Source organism: Rhinatrema bivittatum, chromosome 11 (assembly GCF_901001135.1).
Source record: "Rhinatrema bivittatum chromosome 11, aRhiBiv1.1, whole genome shotgun sequence".
In the NCBI taxonomy this organism is placed as follows: Eukaryota; Metazoa; Chordata; class Amphibia; order Gymnophiona; family Rhinatrematidae; genus Rhinatrema; species Rhinatrema bivittatum.
The window spans coordinates 86,569,073-86,586,031 of record NC_042625.1 but is presented as its reverse complement, the minus strand read 5'-3'; the positions used below and the strand labels follow the sequence as shown (position 1 = coordinate 86,586,031).

Here is a 16,959-nt window from a genome sequence, read left to right as displayed (position 1 = left end):
ACTCCTGCCCTTTAGCACTCCTGCTATCTCATTACTGAGACCCCACACAGACACTCTGCCAATGCACCTCACTCCTGCCCTTTAGCACTCCCTGCTGTCTCATTACTGAGACCCCACACAGACACTCTGCCAATGCACCTCACTCCTGCCCTTTAGCACTCCTGCTATCTCATTACTGAGACCCCACACAGACACTCTGCCAATGCACCTCACTCCTGCCCTTTAGCACTCCCTGCTGTCTCATTACTGAGACCCCACACAGACACTCTGCCAATGCACCTCACTCCTGCCCTTTAGCACTCCTGCTATCTCATTACTGAGACCCCACAGACTCTGCCAATGCACCTCACTCCTGCCCTTTAGCACTCCTGCTATCTCATTACTGAGACCCCACACAGACACTCTGCCAATGCACCTCACTCCTGCCCTTTAGCACTCCCTGCTGTCTCATTACTGAGACCCCACACAGACACTCTGCCAATGCACCTCACTCCTGCCCTTTAGCACTCCCTGCTGTCTCATTACTGAGACCCCACACAGACACTCTGCCAATGCACCTCACTCCTGATCTTTACCTGCAGTAAAACCTATTCTAATACTTTGCACTTGTTTGATCATTCCATCCATGGCCTGCTTCTTATTTTCACTTTGCACAATGTGATGATGAAATCAATAAGGAATAGAAAGTGAAGGAACTGGAGGAAAATAAAAGGATCTGCAATGTCCTGCTCTGCCCACCTTTAATATCAGAAACAAAAAATGGATGCAAATGGCTTTTAAACAAAAACAAAGAGGAACCAGGACTAAGCCCATAAGGTAGGTTTTGAGAAGAAAACCCAGCCGCCATTACAGTAACTCGTCTCTGCCTAGGAGAGGAAAGGCGGAAGACGGGAGAACTCACCAGTCGCCATCTTTGATTTCGGCCTTCAGAAGGCTGTCCAGCGGGAAAGAGACAATATTGTTCAGGTTCTGCACCTAGACGCAAAAGAAATGCACCGATGGAGAGCTTTTCTCAAGTGAAACCTAGTTGCCTGGCCACGCAGGTAGGTAAACAGATCCCATGTTTGGAGCCACCACTGAACGGCCAGATGCAGTCACCAAGTTCCACTGCGCAGTTATTCCAAGGGGGTAGCGCCCCCCTGCCTAACCCCACAGGTTCTTTTCTACCTCTACCTGGGGGTGTGCCAACCTACTCTGCCACATGTATTACTCTCCTAAATTACCAAAAGTACTCTAAGCGAGAAAAAACATAAATCAAAATGCAATCAAATCATTAGTGCAAAATAAAAGTGACACCAAGAGAGAAATTTAAACAACTGAAAATAATCAGGAAATATTAGTGAAAAATTGCACCCATAGTGCAACTTGTATTCAACAAAAGAAGGAGAGACAAGGAAAGAGGAAGCAAGGAGGAGAGAGAAGAATAAGTAGGATCCTTTGCTTTTATTTTAATTTTTTTGGGGGGAATTTCAAGGTTATAATTTAAAAAAAAATTAATGAAAAAATGACTAAGATAAAAAATGACTAAAATAAAAAAAAAAAATAAATCAGTAGAAAACTCATTTTTCCAAGTCAAGATTAAGTAAAAACTGATTAAGGGTCCCTAAGAATAAGGCAGGCAGTGGCAGGAAACCAGCTGCGTGACCGCTCATCAGCTCTCTCCCCATACAGGCCAATTTTTGACAGATTTCTATTGAGTTTCTTAAGAAAAGCACGAACTACAAATCCATGCCCCATCGAGTGCAAAACCATGATGAGATCAATCTGTCCAGAAAAAATGGAGCTGGCTGACCACTCTAGACACCCACTAAGCCGAGAGAGGAAATTATCAAAGGGACTTCTGTGGGTAAAACACTGCCTTAATGTGCCGATGCAGCCTTTCACAAAACTTCCCACCCGACATGAGTGTAAGCTCACATGTATACGTCACATTTGCATGCAGGTTTACCTGGACTAAGCACACTCTTTGTAAAAATCAACCATGTGCGTGGAAATTTTCAGGAAAATGTTTATGCACATGTGTAGGGTAGATTTCACGGGAGAATTTTCAAAGCAGACTTACGTGCCTAATAAATCCAATTTGATAACTGGTGTAACCAGGGTGCATATTTGTGCTGTGAAATTTGAATATTTCCTTCCCTGATAATTAAATACAGGGACAGGGGAATGCATAACCATTAGACCAGGAATAAGAAACCCAACCAAACATCTAAAAAGTCACCAGGTTTGCCAAGGAATGAAAAAGCATCAGACAAACGGTGAAGAAAAAAACATGCTAACTAACCTAAAGCAGAGAGAGATTTACACAGCACATACCAGCAAATGGTACAGGATTACAGAACAATCCTTAGACTGAAAGAGGCAGGCACCGGAACAAAAAGTGAAACTGAGAAAGCCATAGATAATAAGAATGCAGGGTTGGATGGATGGACACTGGTACAAAGGGACAATGAAACACAAAAGCCTAAAATCTTCCTTCCAGCCAGAAAGAAACCCGAGATTTCTCAAAATGAAGTATTAAAGGCAGGGGCATGTAAAATGATAAAGGACTACCCTTATCTCACAGTTGCTCAGGTCAGTAGGGTAGCCTCAAGGTCAGCAGAGTGACTTGCAGATGCTCACCAGGTTCTTAAAGAGAGCGGTCACTTCCCTGGTGAAGACAGCAAGGTTCAGAAACCCTGTGGACAGCTCGTGATTGTTCTGCGACAGGTGATTCTTGCCAAGGAGCTCCAGGGCCTCGCTGTATTGATCTTCATTTTCAACATGTGCTGGGAAAGCAAAGCAGAAAATAGCCCTGAAGGACGCAGTCAGTGAAGGCAGAGAGAAGCAAAGGAGCCCAGAGGATGTGATCAGTGCAGCCCGGGAGGAGAGGGACGGAGCCGTCAGAATATTAGCAGGCTCTTCCCCCACACACTTTATTTTAAACGTTCGTGGCTTTCAGCCAGGAAGGGCTTCCGGAAAGCAGAACCAATGACCGTCCGAGCTCTGCTCTCATTGGTCGCTATTACCCGTCAGACCCGTGGCCTTGGCTTAGCAGTGTTTTTCAATCCTTGGTCCGTAGGACGGCCATCATCTTTGCCAGTCCGCGGCGTGGCAGTCATTGTAGGAGGAAGCAGGCCCATGCTGCAGCTGCACAAGTACCGACCCCCCCCCCTGCCCGTTCACCCATGAAACATTCTCTACTGCCCTAAAATGTCCTGGTAGCAGCTTCACTCTGGACCCCACAGCTCTGCACGCGGCTGCTGCTTCCCAGTATGGGGACAGACTGCCGGCAAGCTCCGGCTCTGAACAGCTGATCGGGCCTGCAGGCTGTGGGTTCAGCTGAGCCCCAGACTGCCCCCAACTCTTGCTCTATAAATAAAACAAAGCCACCCAATGGATTGATGGTTATGCAGCCACCAAGGCTGCCGGAAGCACTGGGCCTCTTAAAGGGGCAGCATCTACCCTCCCACTCCTGCCACCAATGCAAGTGTTTTCAGCCCCTGGGCTACACTGGAATGAGAGCAGCTGATATTTTGCCCTCCCCTGCTGAGGGTGCAAGAAGCACAGCACCTGTGTCAATTCTTGTAATTAAAACGTTGGGGGGGGGGGGGGGAACAGGAAAATAGTTGCATGTACCTACATCCTCCCCCTCCACACACACCCTCCCCCTCCACACACACCCTCCCCCCCCTACTCTGGAGGAGTCTCCTTCAACTCTACAAGTCAGCGGATCTACGCCAGCTTAGGAGGTCCTTGGCATCAAAGAGTGAGAAACACTACCTTAGCTTCACCATTTATAGTCCCGTGCCCCGTCAACGCTTGTGGCAGTAATCACCACATCCGCATCCAATTCCCATAAGTGTGATCTTCTCACTCTGCCAGCCTCTGTCCTGCTTCTCCTTTCTCTGGACTCAATGTCTTTCCCCACTCCCCTCCTCTCTCTCAGTCTCTCCATGCAGGCCTCCCCTAATCTCTCTCTCGCTCTGCCGTTTGTGTGCTCACACTGGGCCCCTCTCCCCTTGCACTGTGGCTCTCTCCCCCCCCCTCCTGTTTGTGTGTGTTCACTGGGCCCGTCTCCCCTTGCACTGTGGCTCTCTCCCCCCTCCTGTTTGTGTGTGTTCACTAGGCCCGTCTCTCCTTGCACTGTGGCTCACTCTCCCCCCTCCTGTTTGTGTGAGTTCACTAGGCCCGTCTCTCCTTGCACTGTGGCTCTCTCTCCCCCCCCCCCCCCCACCTCCTGTTTGTGTGTGTTCACTAGGCCCGTCTCTCCTTGCACTGTGGCTCTCTCTCCCCCCCCCCACCTCCTGTTTGTGCGTGTTCACTGGGCCCGTCTCCCCTTGCAATGTGGCTCTCTCTCCCCCCTCCTGTTTGTGTGTGTTCTCTGTCTGTGCCTCCCTCAGCTTCAGGCTAATAACTTACCCAGGCCAGATACATTTACTGCCTTCACATACTTCTTGATCCTCTGCAGAACAGCTTGGTCACTTCCAGACACTGCAAGGAACAGAAAGAAAGTGATTAGGGCTCCCTGGGGATCCACACAACTGTGCTCTGAAATCACAATGCGGGACCTACCAAGTCTGAAACCCTGGCCGGACTGAGCAAAGCCAAAATCACCCTCAGGAAATCAATCAAAAAACACCAGGTGATCTCTGATCCATGCAAGGGCTCTCCAGACCACAAGCCTCGCCTCGTTGGAAGTTCTGGAAAGAACCCAATTTTCTCCCCAGAACTCCGCCCTCTGGGTGAGAGCTGAGGTCCTGAGACCTGGCTGCAAATGTTTCCTTGGTCTACAAAATGATGCTGATTCCTCTTGTGCGCACAGCCCTGGGGGCGGGGAACGAGGAATGCATAAGGTGCTATAAGAAGAATAATGCCTCAATGTGCAGGGCATCGTCTGCCATGGAAGCATCAAATCACTAATGCTTTGCATTATTGCCAGGCTAACCAGGAGGCGAAAGGGTTAAAATGTCTGCGGCCTATCAGACAGGCCATGTTAGTCTGAGGTAGCAAAACCAACAAACCGTACAGACTAACAGATTCCAGGAGAAGAGCCCACGTCCTCAGACCATAACTTCTTAATGAGAAGATTTTCTTTTTCTGAAGGCAAATTGTACCCTAGATCCTCAAGGAAAACAGAGAAGGAGGGGGCAAGTAGATAAGAGTATTTGAACTGCGATTCAGAGATCCTGGGACATAAGTTCAGGACTCCTTCTACAACTATGTGACCTCGGGACCAGTCGCTGCATCTCCCTGTACCTTACTCATTGACCCTCTGTGTGACCTTGGGTCCAGTCGCTGCATCTCCCTGTACCTTACTCATTGACCCTCTGTGTGACCTTGGGTCCAGTCGCTGCATCTCTCTGTAGCTCACCCATTGACCCTCTGTGTAACCTTGGGTCCAGTCGCTGCATCTCCCTGTACCTCACCCATTGACCCTCTATGTGACCTAGGGTCCAGTCACTGCATCTCCCTGTACCTCACCCATTGACCCCCTATGTGACCTTGGGACCAGTCGCTGCACTTCCCTGTACCTCACTCACGGACCCTCTATGTGACCTTGGGACAAGTCACTGCATCTCCCTGTACCTCACTCACTGACCCTCTGTGTGACCTTGGGACCGGTCGCTGCATCTCCCTGTAGCTCGCTCATTGACCCTCTATGTGACCTCGGGACCAGTCGCTGCATCTCCCTGTACCTCACTCACTGACCCTCTATGTGACCTTGGGACCAGTCGCTGCATCTCCCTGTACCTTACTCACTGACCCTCTATGTGACCTCAGGACCAGTCGCTGCATCTCCCTGGGTCTGAGTCGCTGACTCTGTGTGATCTTTAGGCAGCTCATTTTATCTCTCCACGCCTGCAAAACCCAGGTGAAGAAGTGTTCTTGTTAATCAGATTTTACAGGTCAACAAATGAAAAAGGAAAGAAAAACAGAACAAAGTGCTGCTGTACAACAAAAGCATAAACTTGAACCGCTCAGCGCCAGAAGTAGGAACATTGCTGGGGGCAGCAACTAATCAAACTGGCTCAGATCAGATCAGGAGGCAGAACTTTTGAGAATAATCTCTTTCAGTTTTGCTTTGCAATTTCTTCTGAGTCGAAACAGCCTAGAGGAAGATTGGGTTTATGAGAAATACAGTGGCAAATGATGGCTGGGGTCACACCGCAGTTAATTAACTCCAACTCGACCCCAGCGGAAAGAAGAGGACAGCGTCAGAGATGCTCCGAGGCCTGGGCCTGGCTCTGGGCTGAGGCCCTGGCGTCGGGACCGGACCTCTGGGCCAGGCAGTGATGTTGGGCCTGTGCCTGGGCTTCGACCTGGTCTAAAATCCCGGCATCAAGCCCCAGCGTCGGACCTAGGTCCGGGTCGAGACCAAGGCATCAGGATCCAGCCTTCCCGCTTTCACAGATACCCAACGGATCAGGTAAGTGGTTTTATTCGGGGGGGGGGGGGGGGGGGGGCTTGGATCTCAGCCAAGGCCCTGGCATCACGCTCGGGCCTAGGCCACAGCCTCTGTTTTGGGCCTCAGTCTATGTCCTAAGCCTGATGCATTCATTTAAAAACTAATGCAACGAATAGGGTTTGTTTCATTCGGGGGGGGGGGGGGGCCCTCGATTCGTTTCACAGCCCCCTAAATGAAACAAACTGCCCTTATTAGTAGTGTTTTACGCATTGATTTTAAATGAATGCACATCTTTAATTCTTATTATTAAATTTACCAGGGCCAAACGTAGATCCTCACATGCAGCCCTTAACTGGGACAAATAGTGATTGCAGCCAAATTCGAACTGGTGCATTGCTGGAGACAAATTTCCACTCCTTCTGAGGCTCAGCTGTGTGCCGGATTAGGAAGAGCATATTATATGGCTAGGCCAGAGATTTAGAGAGACCTCTCACTGAAATCTGAAAAGAGATGGGCGAAATGAAACAAAGTAACCTGATGCTAAGTGGGAATTTTGCAAGAGAGTTCTTGGTAGCCAGAGATAAGAATATTCATGAGGACAGGCACTGGGGAGGGCAAGCAGGCTGGGAAACGTATAAGAAGGATAATGTTAAGATTGCTGATTTGTGATCTGATTGAGTGTTGAAATATTAATGTTCGCCTGCGCCTGGTTGTCACTTTGTTCTGTTGCTAGATAAAAGTTTAAATTGAAAAATAAAAAAAAAAAAACCACTGATCTCCTTGAGGAAGTTCTACAGTGCACCTCATTCCTGCCCTGCAGCACCTACTACTATTCCAGTACTGAAACCCTTCTCCTCCCCAAGCTCCACACCCGTCCTAGAGAACCTACCGGCATGAAACACCTTGTTTCTAACTCATTTGCTATATCAGCTTATACCAACAAAATAAAAGAAAAGGCCGCAAGGCTGAGGGGGGATATGATAGAGGTGTTTAAAATCATGAGAGGTCTAGAACGCATAGATGTGACTGTTATTTACTCTTTCAGATAATAGAAAGACTAGGGGGCACTCCACGAAGTTAGCATGGGGCACATTTAAAACTAATCGGAGAAAGTTCTTTTTCACTCAACGCACAATTAAACTCTGGAATTTGTTGCCAGAGGATGTGGCTAGTGCAGTTAGTGTAGCTGTGTTTAAAAAAGGATTGGATAAGTTCTTGGAGGAGAAGTCCATTACCTGCTATTAATTAAGCTGACTTAGAAATAGCCACTGCTATTACTAGCATCAGTAACATGGAATAGACTTAGTGTTTGGGTACTTGCCAGGTTCTTATGGCCTGGATTGGCCACTGTTGGAAACAGGATGCTGGGCTTGATGGACCCTTGGTCTGACCCAGTATGGCATTTTCTTATGTTCTTAACCTATCAGCGATGCAGGCCAACAAAAGGCTTGCAATGGAGCTGTGAGGCGATGCTGATGTAGGTCGTTAATTGATCCGGTGGTCAATTGCAGGAAGTAAATCTGGGCATCGGTGCAAGGTTGCGATTTAAACGTCGGCACCAGAACAGCTGATGGGCCTTGTTCTGTCTAATGCCAATGGTTTATTTATTTATTTATTTCGAGGTTTTTATATACCGAAGTATAGCGGGAAGCCTTCACTTTGGTTTACAAGATAACAACTTAATACATTTTGGTAACACTGGAACGGATTGATGCACAGTAACACTTTGGTAATATTTTGGTAACACAGGAACGAATTGATATACAGTGAAACAGGATAACAACTTGATACAGTTAGGTAAAACTGGATCGGAATAATAAATAGTGAACTGAGTAATGGTTTGTTTTCCCTTTTAATTTTTGTGATTTCACTATGCAGATAAAACATGCACCTTTGGATCTAATGGCTTATAAATAAATATAGTTACAGTTACATTAACAGCCAGGAGAGAAAAAGGATTTTCAAACTGCAGTTCTGTCAGGTCCTTAGGTCAGGAAGACCTGCCCGGACGGCCATGCCCTGTGCCTTATTAGGCCTCCCCACAGGACTTCCAAGCACACAAGAAATGGTGTTTTATAATACTTACTGCTTACACGTGATAAGAAAAGAAAAAAAAAGGAGGGGAAAGAGCGCTCAGCTTCAAACTCTAGGGGGATGTTCTGGGTGGACGGCAGTAAAGAGGACTCTCCCATGTAACCTGCAGCACTTCCAAAAAACAGAGCAAGCAGCATTCACCGATGTGCATTAAATATACAAACACACAGGGGGCCTCCGTGTCCTGCAAAAGTGAATGAACCTGAACCTTTTAGCCACTCTGCGGGGGGGAAGGAAGACAATGTCCAGCACTGCGGATCTGGCCGCAAACTCCCCTATTAACAGTCTCTCCCTTCCCCCCCTGGGAAGCAACCATGGCTTCTGTTCTTTAGGGAGGGGGCCTTGTTTGCAGCGCACACAGGAACACTTTCAGCCCAGGTACACGGCAGCCAGGGAAACAACTCTGCTCGTTTCCCTTTCAACATTAGCGAGTGCAAAGTCCGTTGCTCCAGAAGCAGCTGCGGAATTCTGCGCCTGCCGGCCAAGAAAGAAAGTCCAACAGGCGCGTGCGTTATTTTACGCCCACCCCAAAGGGCACCTGCTAGGCAAGCCAGCTAGGATTTTAACTGCTCGACTGTCAGCTCTTTTTGGCCGGGTAGGTGGCTTTCAGAACTGCCCCGCTTCTGCTGTCTTTAATATAAAAAGGACGATTTCTTCATAGTGCTGCCCGGCGCTAATTTTCCCACGGTCGTCCCCCTCCTCAATGGCGCTAAGCAAGTTTTGCTACCCGTCAAAAAGGTTGCACAGCCGATGAAAAGCAAGCAGATGTCAGCAGCCATTAGGGGTGGGAAGGGGGGGAAATTTAGTTTTTTTCGTTTTGTTTTGGGGGGGGGGATTTTTCCCCCCATGAAATTAAGTTTAGAGTAATGCTTATTTTGTTTCTTTAGTTTAAAAAAAAAAAAAAAAAAGTTAAAATAAAGATTGAAAAAAAAAAAAAAAAAAGGGGCCTTCCAGGGCTTCCCATGCCCCCCACCCATCCCTCTCACCCGGAAAAATGCTGAGGCCAAGATCCTCCCCGCCCCGGGTGGGGCCTTGTGAGGGACCTAGGGCCAGACCACAGTGATCTACCTTGGTCTAAACCTGCACAAGGCCAAGGCTTTAGGTCTGGTCCTAGGCGTTAGGGCACCTCGGCCTTGCACACGCCTAAGCCGTGGTGCATCACTGCGACCTCGGCCCGGAAGCCTGCACCCAATGCCGCAGCCCGGCCCACAGGCCAGGTTCTGATGCCTGGACCCGGTCCCAGGCCCAACGTACATCAAAAATGGCCCTCTCTACTGGGAAAGATGTGCCAAACTACATCCAGTGCCTCCCAAGCAAACTGCGGAAATTTTGGTGAAGAAAAAAAATAAAATAAAATAAAAGACTTCCGAGGCCTTGGCTTCAGGATTCAGCCTCCAGGCTGGGCCCCTGGGTTGAGTCTGGGTCCAGGCCGAGGCCAGGATGTGGTGTCGGATTTCATAAGTATTGTGGGGGGGGGGGGGTGGTCGTCGGGAAATTTCCTGAGCCAGGGCTAGACCGAGACCCCGGCGTCCCACGCAGCCATAGGCCACAGCCCATTCGTCAAGTCGCAGCCTATGCCTAGGTGAGGCACCCGAGTCGCGCTCGGGCGTAGGCCAGGACCCCTGCTTTGCATCTCAGCCTACTCCCTAGGTCAGGTCCTGGCTTCGGGCTCGGCCTAGGCCCAACCCGGTGACTTTCTTCATTTAACTTAACTCGTTCCACTTTGAAAACAATCTGAAACGAAATAGGAAATTTCATCTCATTTCATTTCTCCTGAATGCCTATCCCTAGCATGCACCATGCACCTTTTTGCTCAGCAGACCACAACTCTATGAAACTACACGGGGCATTCACCTATACCTCAGCCAGTGCAAGGATCAACCACCACGGATTCACTTCTTCCAGCCTGACAGGACACTCAATCTGCAACGTATCCATGCTAATCTTTAAACACAATTTTTAAAACAGGAAGGAACAGCAGGAGAACTGAAATATATTCCTCTATTGATTCATTCCATTAGGATTTAATCCAAGACATTGGATCCACTACTCCATATGGGGAGCCTTTAACACCTTCTGCCCATGGTACTGATGTGGTGGTGCCTCACTGTCCTGTTTTCAATATTTCCAATCTCCAACTCCTCCCAATGACCTCTAACATAGGAACGCAAGCAGTCTGGCAGGCTGTGCAAAACAGTACCTGGATCTCAGATTCACACAGAGATTGTTTTATCATAAAAGCTTAACAAAGTGCTCAAGAGCCTTCCAAATTCATGCAGTGCTGTCCACTAACAGGCAAGCGAACATAGGTGATCGTCTCTTTATTTTTAAACAATCACACTGGTGGAATGTGTTTTCCATTTATCCCAAATTTACACGGCAAATAGGAAACGGTTGCAAGCTTCATCCAGGCAGCAAACAATAGAGTGGAAGTATTTTTGTACTAAATGGAACAGTCCTATCCTGATGTGTGAAATTCCTTTGCACATCTGTAAGGGGAGAAAAGCAGCCATGAGCTAAGACAGCTTGTTGTGTAAACCTGGAATTTCCTGCAAACAACCAGGGCTCTCTCCCCTCACCCAAGCTTATTCTTCTGTCTGCCCAGGCAGACTAGGACAGTTGTCTCTCACAGGTACAAGTTTACTTCTGTAGTAGGCCTTAACCCTTCATTTCCTGTCCCACCGGTTCTCGTTGGATCGGAACCCAACTCCAAAGATCAGCATCTAGCTAGCCTGACCCTCTCCCACATAGAAGCACATAGAAACATTACTGCACAAAAGGACCATACGGTCTGCCCATCTCTACAAACCCTACCACTGCCATGGCAAGACCTCTAGAGTCTGGAAAAGGAAGGTGTTGGGACCAAATCCAAATGTCTAGGTCATGGGACAGGGTAGAGTTAGAGGAGCATGGGTGGGGCTTGTGGGATATATCTATGGAGCCAAGACTTGTGGTCCTCAGTTTTTCATCTTCCTTCCTCCTTAAGTCAAGCACTATTCATGCAAGCCCCAGAAAAAGCTGCGGACCCAACCGGAGCACCTTCAAATACCACTTGGGTTGGCCACCAGCTGTCACAAAAGAGGTAGGAGGCCTTCTTGTCTCTACAAAGTAAGACTGTCACACTCCAGTCCCTCAGGAACCACAGCCAGGTCTGGTTATCAAGATAAGCAAAATTAACTCCACAGCCGACACTCTTCAAATAAGAGTCTCATCAATATTCATTTTAGAGTTCCAGAAAGCGAGACCTGCTGGAGACAGGAGCCACTCCACTAGAGGTCCAGCACCATTCTGTGCCCGAGTCGAGATTGGAACTCGCATTTCCTTGCAGATCACATCTGATAAACATTTGGCACTGAATGGCCCAGCCAGATCTTTGTTAAGGACACTTTCGTTTTACCTGAGAGGGCAGTGAACAGCCCTGGTTTCAAGATATCCACAATGAATATTCAATCACATGTTCCAAGGAAGAGGGTGATTTTAAACTGAAAACCTCTGCAGACTTCAAGCACTAGGGCGCAGCACTGGAAACAGGGAACCCAAAATACAACCCTTGCAGTCACCAAATCCCATTAAAATGCTTTCCTTCAGTTCAGGAACTGGCTGACTCTCCTCCGATATGACCCCTGGAGCCCTCCCCACCCCAGCCACAGACCACCACCGAAGATCAGCAAAGCAGAGCGGCTGGAACAGAAATCTACCAGACAGAAAGTTCAGAAAGGGAGACAATGAGGTGGAGTAGATCTGGGTAGAGCCCACCCAGCCTCAGACTTCACCCCTCACACCCTCCCGACTGGAGATCCTCTGTGCTTATGCCCAGGCTCTCTTAAGGGAAGCAGTTCAATCCTATCCTCCCCCTCCTCACTCTGCAAACTTGATCCAGTCTATGGCTTTTATCTCACTGTACCTCGGGTTAAACCCATTGCAATCTGGGAAAGAACAGCACTGCATTTCTTTCATCTCCAGTTGAGGGGGGGCTGTCGAACAGATCAGGCATCACACCGGATACCCAGAACTTCCACTCCAGAGGTGGCTGCGCCCCGCCACTGCTGAGCAAAGCACATTGTGCTCCAGATTGGATGAAAGGCATACCTACAAGTTCAGGGTCCAGAATTATGCGCCAGCCGTCTGCCTGCAGAGGATCAGCTGCTGGAGTCCCCCTAACAGTTAATCTGGAAAGGTGATAGGCCTGCCACTTTTTTTCTTTGATCAGCAATTAAAGCATTTCTGCTCAAAGCAAATATTGCATCTGTGCAGCAGATTGTCAAGGTGAGTCTACAGCACTCCCAGGAGCCAAAGCTCCTGGCCACAGAGTTTATTTACAGCAGAACTTGACACCTAGGAGAAGTACTGCAAAGAATTAAACTTTAGAGGGAAGGGGTGACTTTGGCTGGTTCTAGCAAACTAAAGTTAGTAATTAGATATTTGCAAATTATATATACACACACACACTAGGAAAAACGTGGACTTTGCTTTTGCATAGCTTGGGCTTTAATTTCTTGCTTTTAAAAGCAACAGCTCCTCTGGGCCATGGCAAAATACTAAATTGGTCTTCAAGAAAGAGAGGCACCCGAGTCCCAAGGTTGGGCTCCCAGCTTAACTTTGCCAAGGGAAAGAGGAGAGGGGGGCACATCCCAGCACCAGGCAGAGGTCTGCCAGGATCGGCTTGTCCTGACTTATTTCTCATTCCTTTCCTTCCTTATGTATTTACTGTGCTTTTTATTGCCCTCCTGACTCTTATCTTTAAAAACGTAAATCTCCTGCCTGCACTTTTATGACACCTGCAGGGGACTCCAATAGGCTCAGTACTGGGACATCCGTCCCCTTCCCCCAGTCTAAAGGGGGCAGTAACTTTCCAAAGCTTTTAAACCCTCCTAACTCGGAGGAATGGAATAAAGTTGCTTTGTTTTACCCATCAGCCAGAATACCTAATAATTTGGGGACGGGGGACCCTAATATTCTCGGTTTAGAACTAGAACCCCGATCAACATATTAATCTAACAGGGAAAGAAAATTATAGAAAAGTAAATACAAAGATTAAATGAACAAAGCTGAATTAAAATGAAAAAAAATGTGGAAAGTCGAATATTTACAAAGAAGCCTGAAAAGCTTTGTAAATTTGCGGGTCCCACACTTTCTATGAAACTCTTGGGGCTGTTAACCAGGGATAAAAAAAAATCTGCCCGGGGGCGCTTCCTTGCAGAGGGTAAGCCCCGAGAGAGAGGGCAGCAGTTGTGATCCTGGAGGCAAAAAAATCCGAAATCTGAATGGAGGAGACACTCAAATGATAAGTGATTTAAAAAAAAAAAAAAAAGCTTTAAATAATGCAGTCCATCCTTGAGTGCTGCCATGCTGAGTGATCACTGGCAGGGCCCCTGCTGTGCTAATCCCTTACCGCACTGCACTGGCAGGGCAGGATGCCAGTTCCACCAGAGGGACAGGAATAACAAGATCACTCTCATCACTAAAGCCCCCAAAGAGAAGAGCGCGATATCGAAAGAAAAAATAAAATAAACGAAAAAAGGAAAAAGAATGCAGAAAAAAAAGTAAAAAAAAAAAAAAAGGCCGAGAGGCGAAACTCTTCTCTTTTGGATGTTGTAGCCGATGAAGTTTTGCCAAAGTGACTCTGCCAGGCAAAGGACGGTGCAAGGGTTACGGGGCTCCCCCGCCAAGAATGCGGAACTGTTCCGACGCCCTCCCCCCCCCTAAGACAAAGGAAAGCCAAGTCTTCCTCGCACTCCCCTCACCTCTTCCAGGACAGCCACGGCCACCCCTGCACCTCTGCATCTTGGAGGTGAAGGCGGAGGCTGCCGGGGAGTGCAGGTCCTCCGAGGTGGCGACCAGGACTCGGCGAGGCTGATGCGCTCGGGCATGGCGCTCGATCGGACGGGGAGCCCGGCGCCGCCGCCTCCCGGCTCCCGCTCCGCTCTGGCTCCCCTCAGCCCTGCTCAGGCGTTTCATGCTGGTCACGTGGCGGGGGAGCTCCGGGAGCCTCTTAAAGGCACAGCGCAAGCCGCAGCGCAGCCGGTGCGGGCACCACCCCGCGCCCGGTCTCGCTGCCTCCCTGGGAAGCTGGCGCCAAGTTTCGGAAGTAACTGTAAGGTGGTAGTTGGATGTTTTGCTTTGATTTTTTTTTAATTAGTTCGTTATTTTTAATTATGAATGGTATTCATTTCAAAGAGTTTAGGATCCCCACTTCTGTAGTTAGGCTCCTAAATTAGTCATTTTGAAAACTTACCAGGGCCCTAGTATTAAGCCCCTAAGTTTAGGAGCCTAAAAGTGGGTGGTTACAGGGGCGGAGTTAGGGCAGGGAAAAAGTTATGCGCTTAACACTAATTTTCAGAACTAGGCACCTAATTTAGAAGCCTAAGCTAAAATTATGATTTGCCACCTAATGCAAGATCTTGTTCTAAGCAGATTACAGACAGCAAACATGAAACAATAAGGTTGACTAAAGACAAGGCAGACAAACCCTAAGAATGCCTGAAAACTTTAAAAAACTTCCCAGCCATCCTAGAATTATGAACAAGAGGGCCAATATTAAGAAGAAAAAAAAGCAGAGCTCCTAAATTTAGGATTCTAAATTAGGAGCCTAGATTTTCAGCTGAAAATATAGGAACCTATGTTTAGGGTCCTAAATGTATGTGAATTTTCAGCTGAAAATACCAGGAACTTAATGTTTAGGGTCCTAAATTTATGTGAATTTTCAGCTGAAAATATAGGAACCTAATGTTTAGGGTCCTAAATGTATGTGAATTTTCAGCTGAAAATATAGGAACTTAATGTTTAGGGTCCTAAATTTATGTGAATTTTCAGCTGAAAATATAGGAACCTAATGTTTAGGGTCCTAAATTTATGTGAATTTTCAGTGAAAATTTTAGGAGCTTAATTTAGAGGCCCTAAATTTAGGGGCTCAGCTTTTGTTTTTTGTTTTTTAATATCAGCCCCTTTGTTTTATAATTCTAGGATGGCTGGAAGTTTTTAAAGTTTTCAGGCATTCTTAGGGTTTGTCTGCATTGTCTTTAGTCAAACCTTATTGTTTCATGTTTGCTGGCTGTTAATCTTGCATTAGGTGGAAAATCATAATTCTAGCTATAGAAAGAGAAGGGTGAAAGATCTGTGTTTTGTAGGCTCTCCGGGGGTGAGGTCATTTATGGCCTTTAGGATTGTTAATGGACTAATTGTTTTTGCAACTATGTTTTGATTTTTGTTTTTGCACATCGCTGCAGTTTATGTTACACTTTCTCCCTTCTCCCATGGGCCAGTCGAGGGGCCAGGGGCCAATTTACCAATAGGCAGAGTAGGAAAGTGCCTCTGGGTAGTCACCTTGCCTGTGCCATCGTTGGTCATGACACTGTGCTACTTCAGTCGCTGTTCTTTCTTCTCGTTTCCTAAAGCATGAGGGCCCATTGGACCACAGAAGCATTGTGTTTTTTTGGACCATGCACATAGAAAGGATCCACAGGGTTTTAAACAGCATATTGGGGGGGGGGGGGGGATGGGTGTGGTCGGCTGTCTGCGTACCTAAGGGCAGCCAGTGGTATACAATACATCTGCCTTTGTATGTGGCTATTTCTGTAGATATTGACTTAGCCCCCCTACCTGTAAACTAGTGACAAGATTACTTCAGAACCACAAGAGCAAAAATATAATAATGTATTGTACAGCCATGTGAGAGCAGTGAGCATAGTTTGATTTTTGCTCTTGCACCCTTGGGGACTGACTCACTAAGACTGTTCTGCCATTCTGGTCTTTGAAAGAAGACCTTGATGAATCAGGCGGTCCTCAATGGAAACCCAGAACTTGTTGTTAGGTGTGAGCAACAAGGAACTGGATCTGCTTTATGTGATGGGACACTGTCCGCGACAGGATACTGGGCATGATGGACTTTGGTCTGCTCCAGCATGGCACGTCTTAGGCACTCCCAGCAGCCCAGTGCTCGCCCCACTCAATATCGAGGGTACTGGTTGCTGTATGGACTGAGAGAGAATTTATTAGGACTACCAATGCCTCTACTCAGTGCCCCTTAGACATCTTCTGGCCCAGGGCTACCTGTGTCCAACCCTTAGCATCTGACATCTTACCGGATCAAAAACTCAGGGGTAAAGGTTTATGAGGGTATTTCAGTTCTGAGTCAGGCACGCTTCAGAAGAATAAACACAAGAGTGGCTTGGATGGCAGCACATCAGTGACAACTGGACAGCGCAGAAACGTCCATATATGTGACAAGAGTGTAAGTCGAGGCAGGGGTAAACAAGGACCAGATGTACCAAGAGGTTTCTCCCATCTTGTATCTACAAGGAGCCTGCTTAGTACTTGGCTCTAGGGAGCAGGAACTGTCCCTTATAAGTGTTCTCTACAGCACTGCCTACAACTTGCAGTGCCACCAAATCAGGGGCAGAGCAAACTTATGACCTTCTGCTGAGCCCTGCATAGTCAAACCTCTTCATGTGCTACCTGCTTTCACTCTCCCTATTAAA

General features: G+C 47.6%; 1 protein-coding gene across 1 annotated transcript in view; it reads right to left on the bottom strand.

Moving 5' to 3' along the window:
- The window catches only part of LOC115100564, a 117,387-nt gene that overhangs the window by 30,673 nt on the left and 69,755 nt on the right, over positions 1 to 16,959 (bottom strand). Inside the window, exons 21-23 of the mRNA XM_029619081.1 lie at positions 4,402 to 4,473; positions 2,623 to 2,631; positions 902 to 975 (exon numbers count right to left, since the gene is read on the bottom strand). Of these exons, the coding sequence (XP_029474941.1) occupies positions 902 to 975; positions 2,623 to 2,631; positions 4,402 to 4,473 (155 nt within the window). The remainder of the gene's footprint in view (positions 1 to 901; positions 976 to 2,622; positions 2,632 to 4,401; positions 4,474 to 16,959) is intronic.